This window comes from Lates calcarifer, linkage group LG17 (assembly GCF_001640805.2).
Source record: "Lates calcarifer isolate ASB-BC8 linkage group LG17, TLL_Latcal_v3, whole genome shotgun sequence".
Lineage (NCBI taxonomy): Eukaryota > Metazoa > Chordata > Actinopteri > Centropomidae > Lates > Lates calcarifer.
The window spans coordinates 22,575,563-22,588,543 of NC_066849.1; the positions used below are offsets into that span (position 1 = coordinate 22,575,563).

General features: G+C 38.8%; 1 protein-coding gene across 1 annotated transcript in view; it reads left to right on the plus strand.

The window, feature by feature from the left end:
- Positions 1-12,981, plus strand: part of LOC108902608 (disks large homolog 1-like) — a 103,095-nt gene that overhangs the window by 55,874 nt on the left and 34,240 nt on the right. The window contains 8 exon segments of the mRNA XM_051077524.1: positions 3,021-3,074; positions 5,440-5,490; positions 7,510-7,634; positions 8,289-8,322; positions 8,324-8,459; positions 8,565-8,701; positions 9,349-9,493; positions 10,713-10,845. Of these exon segments, the coding sequence (XP_050933481.1) occupies positions 3,021-3,074; positions 5,440-5,490; positions 7,510-7,634; positions 8,289-8,322; positions 8,324-8,459; positions 8,565-8,701; positions 9,349-9,493; positions 10,713-10,845 (815 nt within the window).

The window sequence follows — 12,981 nt, forward strand, 5'->3', positions numbered from 1 at the left end:
GAAGCTGAACACAGCACTCTGCACTAATGGAGGATCATTTACCAAAGCCCACACACACACAAAAACCCTTTACACTTATCTTTGTAGGTCCCGTTATTGACATAAAGCATTTCTTGCCTCTTATCCTAACCTTATGCATCACATCTGAATGCAACCCTAACACTAAGTCTTAACCCATAAACAGCCCTTTAAACTTGTGGGATCCAGTATTTTGGTCCCCACAAAGTTGTCAGACCTCACAAGTGTAGTGGGCTCCTGGTTTTCCGACCCCAAGAACAGACCCCTCCCCCACCCCTTATCTGTTGCACTTGTCGGTCTCTGTGACTCCTTGTCTAATAAGACAAACAAGGATAGTCTGGATCGCTTTCTAAGCTGTGTCATGCTGGACTGAACCCAGGCCATAATGCCACAATAACCCAGCTGGTGTAACAGCAATTATGTAACAACTAACAATCACTGGCATAGAGCAGCAAAAAACAAAACAAAACAAAACAAAAAAACTGTCTGGATATGGATGTTGTGTGTGTTTGTTTGTGAGTGCTTGTTTGTTTATATTTGCACGTTTGTTCTTTTGGCCTTTTCGTGTAACACAACCCCATACACACACGTACACACTCTCACACACACATATTGATGTTACATAAGAGTGCTGCCTGACATGGCTTGTCAATGGAGTCACCAGCTGACTGGCCAACTGGATTTGTCGCTCTGTGAATGACACACGCACAGGAGTTTAATTGCTGTGATAGGGTTGATAGCAAATAAGCAAATAAGGAAAAGTTCTGTGAGAGGTTATGGAATGGAAACCACTATATCTAATGTTGTTTACTTTCCAAACTAAATTTGTATTGTCTAAATATCAAGTAACAGAGTCAAGATTTGACCTGTTATCTCTATCAATATCAGTAGACACTGCTCATCAAAATACAGTTTAGATCAGAACCTTGTCACCTCTTCACTATATCAGTGTGACCCCACATCACAGGTTATGACTGTAGCATAGACAAGAGTTGCAAGCATTGATTTTTTCCCCTCTCAGATTGTTCAACTGGAATGAGTTCAAAGGTCCAAAGTGGTGAAAATATAGCTGGAAAAAGTTAGAGAGAGAAATCATATTGTTGTTCTTAAATCTTAAATCATCTTACGACTCCTCAGATTTATCTTAGGATCCCTTGGTGGAGGGTGGGAGTAGTTATTCCACCATAGTCTGTAATATTTAAAGCTCTCACATCCTGAGAGCTCTTGTGATCCTCAACTACCAACACACCATCGAGGTTAAAGGTTCAGTTCAGGCTTTTTCTGCTCAAAGTGCACAACATGAATGTGTAGTATTGTCATATTACTTAGGCTTAAACCTCAGAATATTTGTGATTATAATTGCTAAATAGAGTATAATTATCACCCACTATTTGTAAGTTTCATTCACAGAAATACACACACACACACACACACACACACACACACACACACAGATCATAACAGCTGAAACTGTCAGCACGTCCTCCCTGTCTCCTCAGTATCCATAAACAGAACTGTATCCCCTCTGTCTCTTTCTCTCAGCTTTCCTCCACGTCTGTTCTCACACTGTTGATTTTTTTTTTTTTTTTTGTCTGTGCTTTTGGGGGGTTTGTGTGCATCTGTCTGCACCCTCTGCTTCTTGTTGCTGTTGTTAAGCAGGCAGATTTGACTCCTCCCTCCATACCTATAATCCCTCTGATCCACTCCTCCCCTCCCCTTTCTGTTCCCGTGTGGGATCAAGCATCCAGTCAGTTTGACTGACAGACAGTTGGACATGTGGTGGAGAGAGAGAGACATGTAGTGAGATAATATGTGTGTGTGTGTGTGCACGCGAGAGAGAAGATAAAGGAGTGGAAAGGGGGGTGAGAGGAGAGTTTGAGATTAGTGTAGAGGGATAGATGCTATTGCTGCTCTGTTGCGCATTGATGTTGTGAAGTCTGGGTGGACTGTCCATTTGGTTGGCTAGATTGTTTGATGCTTATTTAGCTAGTTGGTTTGTGAACCTTTTTTTGGGCTGCAGAACAAAAGCTGGAGCTTCAGATTATCTCACATGGACTGGCTCACTCATTACTGGTTTGCTGACCAGAGCTGCAATCGCTGGACTGACGAGTGCTAAATATTTCCTGTGGAGAAAGTTAGAGGAGGCAGGAGGTAAACGGGTGGAATGATAAGATGGGGGCTGATACTCCCCTTGGAAATACAGGGAGAAAAATACACCTTGAGGCTGTTTATTAGCAGGTGTGTGAGGTTTGTCACTTGCTGCACTTCTGTAAGAAGCAAGAGGAAAGATAATGTTGGTGTGCTGCTCTAACTCTAGCTCTTTTAGCAGTGATCTGTCCAGGACTGGTCTCTAGAAGGAGGCCAGGGAGGAAGAGGGGACTGAGCATAGAGAAGAACCACTTAGGAGAAAGGAGGGAGGAGAGAAGGAGGGAGGAAACACTTGTGGTAGACAGGAGACAGCATATTGGATCTGGGATGTCAATTTAATTTAGGGCGCTGAATGTAGTTGGCTCACAGTTAGGATAGTCTAGTAAAATATTGTGTCGTAAATACCATGCAGAGTATCTTATAGGCTGTGAGAGTACAATCTGAAAATGTTCAGGGTATTGTGATGTAGTACTTTGCGAGTGCAGTGCTGAATTGCTAAGAGTACTTTCCAGCACAGTTGCAGAGCTTTATAAAACAGTTCAGTACATTAAAGTGTGGTTTGCAGTGTAGTATATTAGTACTGTCCAGTATCAGGGGCTGTGCAGTATGTCATGCGGTGTATGCAGTCGCTCCATGGTGGTAATCTGTAGCAGAGGTTCTCAACATGCTGTACCAAAACATGAGACGAGTAAGTCCTTAACACTGCTCTCTGTTTGTTTGTGTTTGTGTTTGTGTGCTGAAAATTTCACGTCTCCCTCAGCAGCGACACTTTGTGAAATACAATACATCTTTGTTTTCATGATAATGTCCTTCAAAGTAAAAGCGACTGATAGCGCTTCTGTTCTCTCTTGCAGGCCAACCCCCCACCAGTGGTGGTCAACACAGACAGTGTCGACACCCCCCCATATGTGAGTACTGCCTCTAATATAATGTCACCAATACCAAATTTAAACCCAAGTATGCACTTTGCATCTGCACACTGTTGATACTGTAAAATCTTGATCTGGAGGACAGACTTTAATCTCAGGTTAAATCACACAAATTTAAGATAAAGGCTAAATTTACATATAATGTAAATGTATGTGGTTGACCATTAGTGGCTTGAGCTCGCTTTAGGTTTATTGTGTAAGTGAATATGTAAAATGTAACCAATGAATCAATTAATCCAAAAAATAACAGTAGTAGTTAGTTGCAGCATCATCATTCATCATTGGACTTTATCCAGAGACTGTTGTGAAAGCCAAAGATTGATTCATGTATTATGTGTTATAAGGAAGTATTCATTCATTATATATCTACAGTATGTTTATGTTTAAATTATTTTACTCACACTGGGACACAATACAAAGTGAGGAGAACGTTTGAAGAAAAAGTTTTTCTTTCACAGTGTAATCAATATCTATCTAATCATGTAAGGAGCTTCTATATGGAATTTTAGTGACATTTACAATGATTATGGAACTATTTACACTAGATAATTTTCTCTGTAAATTATGCCAGCACTTTTGAGAGCTCCTACTGGAAATGTGTTGTAATTTCGAATATTTCTTTCCAGTAAATGTATGTAATAATCATAGTGGCATCCTGGTTTTAGACAAAAAGCTCCATCCAGAATTAGATGGATCCAGATGTCATTTTACTGGTTGCCAGCTGCCACAGAGAATCAGTGTCTGTTGTTGTTAGATAAGTTTATTATGTAATTACTGTGGAATTACTCCCCACTGAACTGCCTGGAATAAAACACACAGAGAAAAAGATTTCTCTCTCAATGCAGATTTCACTCCGTATTTCACTGACTGTAATGTAATTAATGCATGTAAAAATACAGGGAAAAAAGTGTTTACTTTTACAGCTGATAAGTATAAGCCAGTATGTTTTTTTGCAGTTCAAAATCAGGCAAAGGTGGTACATCAACCTTTTTCCTTTTAATAGGAAAAAAATAACATTTTGGCAGATGCCATTTCTGCATACTGTGCCAATATAAAGCACTGAGTATAATTTTGATAATCTTAAAATCCTGTTATAACTATATAGTTACAGTATAGCCAGTATTTTCATGAATTAATAAACTATTTCATAACATTTTAGGAATTGGAACCACAATCTTAAGCAATACTCATAAACAATTGTTTTTTATTTTTACAAAAAGAGATTTTGTGTTTTACTTTAATAGTAAATCATAGATGTGCCCTGCAACTACTAACCTGTCCACTTTTAATACATACATCAATATGGTAGGTAATAGTAGACAGTACATGGTGGCTGATGGAAAATTGTACCCTCTGTTTGAAATAACAGGAATTCAAAATCTAAACTAATCTGACTGCACAGAGACACAGATTACAGCCAAGGGGATTACATGGGCCATTGGGATGCCACTCGACCACTGTGTTTTTGTGTGTCTGTTCTTCTGTGTGTGTGTTGGTTGTGTGTGTGCCTGCCTGCAGCAGCTATGGCAGGACCAAAACACTCATCTCCCAGTATATAAGTGGAACACAAAATACATAATAGTCTGCTCGGATCAGATTTAATTCTATGTGCTTGTCATTCAGTCAGAAAACATAAGATGTTAATATATTTTTTTTATAGTACAGACAGAGCAGTGTGATTGGCTCACAGCACAGTTCATCAGGGATGATCTTAAATATGACATCAGAAATACATCATCATTAAGCACGCATTACCAGTTTAATCTGGGATTCATGCGTCATTCATAAATAATAAAATGTCTAAATTCATTTTTCTATCATTGTGATATTTGTCGCAGGATTTATTCCCTGATGAGTAAATTAATAATCAGATAATCAGCTCACACAGTCTGTTAGAATTGGAAGAGAAGCTCGTGAAGGTAGGTGCTCAAAAATACCACTGTAAGTGCTTGTGATCTGTTATCAGTTAATTATTTTATCTTTTACTCATCAAATTTTCCCAGAGCTCAAGGTGATGATATCAAATGTCTTGCTTTGTCCAACCAACAGGTATTCAATTTACTACAGAGCAAATTCTAATGTTTGAGAAGCTGAAACCATTCAATATTTGGCCTTTTTGCTCAAAAATCAACTTGCAAGATTAATCAGTTATCAAAATAGTTGTTGATTAGTTCAACCATTTAGTTAATCGTTGTAACTCTGCACAGGAATTATTAATTTCAGTAGCTTTACTGTAAAATCAAATGAGCATTTTGGGGTCAATTGCAGGAAAACAGCCTTCAGTATTTACTCTTGATTTACACAATTCTATTTTTTCTTCCTTTTCCTTCTTCCTCTTTGTCAGGTCAATGGAACAGAAGCAGACTATGAGTATGAGGAAATCACGCTGGAGCGGGTAAAAATGCACATACAGTGACAACACGCCACCAACATGCGCGCTTCCTGCACACACACTGTAAATGTACTCAGTCAGATCAGCCCCTCAGTGATAGAACCTCCATCTGTTCAGACTAACCTCTGTCCTCCCTGAACTCTCCTCCATAATCACGCTAAAAACATCATTAGTGCTGTTGGGAGCAGAAATTATCTGGCCGTCTATTTTGAACGAGGAGGAAATGGGAACCTGTGCATTGACAGAAACATGCAAATAAAGGCTTAAAAAGGTGCAAAAAAGACAGAAAATATTTCCTCTAAAAAGATGGCTTGCAAAGCGCAACATTATTTTGTCCATGCACTGTGACTAATAAAATAAATTGTTTTAAGAAGTAAAATGTTAATAATTCCAAAATCCTGCAAGCTTCAAAATAATGCAATAATTCTGTTTCCAAATGAAAAGTACAAGAATTATTTAATTAAGTTGTGGTGAAAAGTAATTAAATACATGCACTTAAGTACTGTACTTTTTGAAATTTTGAAATTTAAATGTTATAGTTAGTTATTTAACATGTTTACTCAACTGCAATTCAGAGTGAAATACTGTACTTTTTGTTGCACTACATTTTCATGGCAGCTGCAGTCACTACATAGTTCGCAACTCAGATATAAGTGTACAAAACAGGATATGTTACTGTTAAATACAGTTACAGTTACAGTGAGAAAATAGTTCAAAATATGACTTTCTTTTAAGTACAGTACAAGGTTAAATCCAGCCAACTTAGTTTACCTTTTCTTTAGCTTTTATTAGAATATTTTGCTATTATTTTAGGCTGTCAGACATCTTGGGGGGAGAGTTGTGGTGTGTATAATCAAGTAAGTTAAATGACAGCATTGTTTTAAGGAAAAAAACAGAAATTAGTCATTAACTACTTTTTGGATGAAATTTAGGGTCACACAGTAGTTTACACACCAAATTCTTTTTTGGTGTGACTTTTTTATGTTTTAATAATAAAATCTTTTCAGTCTAAAGGATAAAATAGATGTATAGAAGCAGAGAGTATTAAGTCATAAAAACTCAGTCCGGTCCGTCTCCATTTATCGTCACTTATCTTTCTCTTTTCCTTCCCTCTCATCATTCTGCTTCTCCTTAACACAGTCCCACCGCTGGTCTGACTCTGCTGACCCTATTTTCTCATCCTCTCTACTCCCCACCTCCACCCCCTCCCTCTCATTATATTCCCCTTTTCTCTCACCCCGAGGCTCTCTCTCTCTCTCTCTCTGTCTCTCTCCGTCTCTCGCTCTATTCTCCTGTGACCTGGTTCTGTCTGCTTGACTGGATCTGCTTTAAAGACACTATGGACATACACGCAAATGCAGGCACAGACATTACACTAGATTTATTACCAATGACAGAGCATGAGAGAGGCACAGAAACATGCACAGGGCAATGGCTGCCATTAGGTGATGTGGTAATGTGTCAATTTACAGAGGTGATCTATCATGTGTAATTTGATAATAAGCAATCTCTGGAGAGGTAAGCATTGTTAGTGTTGTTGTGTATTCAGGTGAAGTTAAAATGTAGTTTGTTCAATGAATGACATGGAGGAGATACGTACAGTAGGTGTTTCTTGGTGATGAGTGAAATTTGAAGAGGTAATATCCAGACAATTTAAAGGAAAAGAACCAAACCAAAAGAAGTGTATTGAACTCCTCACTGACCACTACAACCTCTTACAGGACCTCTGTAACCTCCTAAACTGCCACTAGAACCTTAATAACTACTAAAACCTTATCTGATCTAAAATCATCTGTAGAACCTCTCCAGTGACCACCTAAACCTTGTAAAGTACCCCTAACAACCTAAAGGATATCTGGAACCTTCCCATCAACCACCAAAACCTCCTAAATGATCGTGAGAATTGTGAATAATTTACTGATGTTGTGAATGACATGAAAGTAAATAACAGAAATATATAACAACCATTATTGATAGTCAGATGATCACTAAAACACAGTCTGTGCTTATGCATCTGTGTAGGGTAACTCAGGCCTTGGGTTCAGTATCGCAGGAGGGACTGATAACCCCCACATCGGAGAAGACCCCTCCATCTTCATCACTAAGATTATACCTGGAGGGGCCGCAGCTCAGAATGGACGACTCAGGTATATGTTTACACATTCTTGTGAAATACAAAGACTTTGTTTTGACTTAAATTATTTCCCTGGATCATCATGGTTGTCTTGTCAACCATCGTAACAAAGGCAACAAACTCAATCAACATTTTTAAATGGAGCTATATGGAAACAGCTAAATGGGCCATTTTTAGTGTTTTCACCATGGGGATGACTGAAAGTTTGCCAGAGTAATTACAGTGACAAATTCTGAAATTTAATGTCTTGCCCTCTACAGTTTTGCCCGGGCATTTTACTGCCAGTAGTTACAGAAAAAGTCTTCAGGTACTAACAGCTGATGGACATTTCCTCTAAATGAGTCTTCCATCACTTCACTTTAATGACTATGCAACCAGAGTCAATGGAATTTGATAATACTGCTGTTTTACTATATGAATGATGAGGCAGAGAAGGATCCCACTCAGATCAGTCAAACATCGTTTTACCTTTTCCTTAATTGACCCTTAAAAGGGAAAGTAGTTGAATCAAAGAACAAAGGAACTTTGTCATGAACTTGTTCCCACTCTGCTCCCTCTGTAACAAATACACTTCGTCTTGTTTGAGAGTGAGACTCTGTAACATTTGCATTTTTTCACCAATTATCTCCTCATGCAAGTCAAATGACGTCTTCACTTTGCTGTGCAGGGTAAATGACTGCATAGTCCGGGTAAATGAGACAGGATGTCAGGGAGGTGACCCACAGCGGGGCTGTGGAGGCACTGAAGGAAGCAGGAGGTCTGGTCAGACTGTGTATACGACGCAGGAGGAGCCTCACTGAGAGAATCATGGATATCAAGCTGGTCAAAGGGCCAAAAGGTGAGTAATGCACTACTCGCCAAATGGGGCCAAAGGAGGCCATGTCACTGTATTATTACAGTAGCAGGAAGACAATTAAAAGTATGATGTGTTGTTTTCTGTCAGGTTTAGGATTCAGTATAGCAGGTGGAGTTGGAAACCAACACGTCCCCGGCGACAACAGCATCTATGTGACTAAAATCATTGAGGGAGGGGCTGCACACAAAGACGGACGGCTACAGATAGGGGACAAACTTGTAGCTGTGAGAAGCAACTTTTTATGCTTTTTTTATTCCTGTTCTCTTGTTTTCTTGTCTGCACATGGTAACATGTTATCATACAAAATATCCCGTGAAATGCAACACAGAAATTTGACATCATTAACAGTATCAGCATCAGATACTGCAAACAATGAATGGCTTTTATTGAATTTACATGTCATAAATATGCCTTAGTAACACCAAATATGAAATGAACCACCCTTATTAAAGCCAGAAGTGTAATCTAACTTTAAATTTAGGATGATTCCTCCTTCTTCATGCTTTAAAGTGAGAACTGAGCAAAAACAAGGTGTGTGATCTCCATTACATACTTGCATATTACCCACTGGCCATGTTATATTCTAAGACTGAATTAGGCATATTAGAGAATGCATATTAGATAGATAATGTGTTTATCAGACTCTCCTGCTCTACCTCCCGGCCTGTTAAAGATAATTTTACTCAGCATAGAAATGAACACAACATGAACAGAGCTTCTTCACCATTAAATCAGTATCCAGCTATAGATGCTAAGATACATTAACACAGCCACAAAGTTTCATGATAGCATCCCTGTTGTTTGTTTTTGCTGTAGTCTGATATGGCGTCACAGTGAGCCTTAATGTCTGTGTGTCTTTGCATGTCTCCAGGTGAACGGCTCCTGTTTGGAGGAGGTAACTCACGAGGAGGCAGTGGCTGCCCTGAAGTCGACTCCTGATGTTGTGTACCTCCGTGTAGCCAAGCACACCTCCCTTTTTATCAACGACAACTTCCCTCCACCTGACGTCACTAATTGTAAGTACACACACACACACACACAGCAGAGCTCTTGGTACATTACTTGACCATGAGAAGAGCAAACAGTATTATTTTTGCTCATAGTTCATTTACATAATAAACCCGACATCTTCCAGACTATGTAGGTTCTCACTTTTCTTCCCAACATCAGAAAGAACTTGCTGTGAAACAGTGCTCTGGTGACACATCATTGCAACAACAGGGTGAGGCATTTTAGAGCCAGATGGTGTTGAACTATAAAGAACAGCAAGGAACAAAGCTGTTGGTGCAGATTCTTGTTTTCGTTTAGATTCCAACATGTTCAGTTGCTGATATGATACAAAAGTGCAGCCCAAGGTGATGAAATCTAGTGAACATTTTTCTAAATTTGTATGTTAGTAGTTGAATGTAATCAGCTCATGAAGTTACAGATCCTCAGTTAATTAGACTTTTAATGCTGGTGTATAGTATCATTTGACTCAATTTAAGGACAGTCAGGGTTGGTGTTTGAGGGAGACGTTACAAATCTCTCACCCATGACTGTGTAAGCAATTTGCATGTGTTCAGATTTACAGTGACAGCAAAGGGTGGGTTTATAACTCCCACCGAAGTGACTTGTAAACTTTGCATCAGATTTCCACATCAGGGCTGAATACCACAGGGAACTATCATGTTTGTTCTCATGGTATACCCTTAAAATTTTACTACAAATTAGACATAAAATCTTTAACAGGTAGTTGACTCTGTAAGTGTTCAAACTGGGGATATAGTGAACTCCACAAGACGTGCTGCAGTGATATCCTAAACATGTGAAAAAAATGTATAGATGTGTTATACAAGAGTCTGATAATCAGAGTGGGTAAATTTGGTCCACTGGATTACTGCCACTTGTCAGCTCTCCAAATCAGCATATTATCAAACAACATGTCATTTATCACCGCTTCTGAATCTAACACATTACAAAACAGCATCTATCACACTACCATCTCTCAACATTTCAGCAATACATCTAATTATATAGAGTCTGTCAACAGTTTTGACACTTTCACTTAGACAATAAATTTCTGATTAGATATTTACCACTTAATCAGAGCCAGATTTAGAATGACAGTCTTTTAAAAAAGCCATACAGGAAGTACATGAAAGTACACATTAAACCTGCAAGATGACATTAATTAAATAGTTTGTATGTCAGTATGGTAAAATAAGGAAAATAAACTTGCTTGTTCTCCTCCAGCGTACTCCCCACATCAAGACAACCATATAAGCCCCTACATGAGTGGCAGTCAGTCTGTAAGCCCTGCTCCATTAACCACACCCAGATACTCACCGCTGCCCAGGGCCATGACCGGAGACGATGACGTCCCCAGGTGAGAAATCACGTGTAATCACACGCGCGCACACACACTCACACACACACACACACACACACACACACACACACACACACACACACGCCCATTAATAGGACAGTACTAACTTTTATCCAAACCTTAAATGACCTGTAGGTTCATCATCACTGAGGCACGTTACACCATTAAACCTCTTCATTATTATCTTTTTTTTTTTACTTTATCTCTGACTTTATCTCTGACTTTCTTAGGATAACCAAATATGTAAACATGTATTTAAGGAATTAAGACGTATATCATTTGAAACATATGGACATCTAAAATGTTTCCACAGATACTTGATATGTTGTGTTACATTACAAAACATGGTGTCTGCTTTAATAATTCACTCACTCTAAAGCCTCAGTTATACTCCATTGTGGACGTGCACGCAGACAACTGCGAATACCGCACATAGATGCTCTTAGTATACTCTTTCTAGTCCACTTGGTTGATACACATTGGTCAATACAGAGCTCCATGTATATGTAAACCAAATATCTCTCAGGCTTTGTCAGTATCAAATTATTATTTATTTCAAAATATCATGTGTGTCAGTTACTTAAAAAGATTGTCAACAAAAGAAAATTATAAATTCTGTGTCAACACTGAGACTGAAAATCTGTCAGATTTTACTGTTACTTGTTTGCTTTGCTAGTTTATAGTAGGTCAATCTTTCTTTCTTCTCCTGTCTCCTTTCGTTTACAACTTCTGTCGTGTCCCTCTCCGAGGTCTTTAGTGGCCCTGAAAGAGGTTGATTGGTCCTTGAGAGCCCAAATACACTGATTGACCTCTGTCCCTCCCTGCTCACTCTGCTCTGTGTGTGTGTGTGTGTGTGTGTGTGTTTGGCAGTGAAAGGCAGATGGCGGTGCAAATTTTGTCTCAGGACTCAGGCCACATATCTACACACACACACATACACGCATGCAGATTCTCAGTGCTGCTCTACTGTCTTTAATCCATTTTAATGGACGGATTACAGCCTATCACAGCCCTCGTCACTCAACTGGCGTCACCGTGGTTACCAGAATATGACTCATTCCGTCATAAACCTTTGGGCCAATCAGTGCTCTTTGATTAGAATAAATCTGATAAGCCTCAGACTGACTGCAGAATGGTCATTTTGACGTCTGCCTTTCCTCTTTTCTCCAAATTTTTTTTTGTTCTCTGTGTTTTTATCCGTCCCTCAGTCTCTCAATCATGTCTCTCGCTCTCTGATTAGTTTGTCATGCAAATAGAGGATTATGGGTTTTAATGAATGTCCACCAGTGATCACAGTTTCAAGAACATCTGACACTGAAGAAGATGTATTTAAAGGATAACTTATGTATTTTTCACTTAAGTGCTTTTGCCACTGACAGGTTATTATAAACTTTTTTAACAGAGAGTAAGAACAGTTATTTTACGTCACAGAACACAGGAGTTATTGGAATACTGCTCCATCAGTTGATTAGTTTCTTTGTGTTATTGTGTGGTAATTTTACTTATGTAAAAAATCAGAATAGTGAAATTACTGGTTTTGTCAGTGGAGTCTGATACCGATATATTGCAGTGTTTCTGGTTATCAGAAAGGATCTTACTCTTTAATAACAGAAACTATATCTCTGGACACATCTCTCTGGTACAGAATTTGCTTAATAAGGTCAGTACTGGCTCCTGATACTGATCCAATGAATCAGGAATCACCTCTTCTTAGAACCATTTCAGTCAGGATTGTCAAGCAGTAAGAAACTGAAATACTCTGAGGAATGAAAATCAAATCCTATTTTCACATATGGCTAAATAATCTGATAACCCACCAACTAGTTAGTAAATGTTTGTTAACTCTTACAGCTAAATACTTGGAGTCATTTCTGTACAAATCATGATTACTTTTATCTGAGATTAAGAATGACATGCAGGTCCAGTGGTTGCCTCACTACAAGATAGACCAGTTTTCAGCTCTGTCTCTAACATGTGTTTGCATGTCTTCCCTTTGTTGAGCTCATTTCCTCCCACTGTTGAAAGACAAGTTAGCTGCTGGTTTACCAAACAATCAAACCTTTTGTAAGCATAAACTGAGTCAGCAGTGTGTTGTTTAAAGACAGAGGTACAGACTGTGGTGGTGCAACAAAA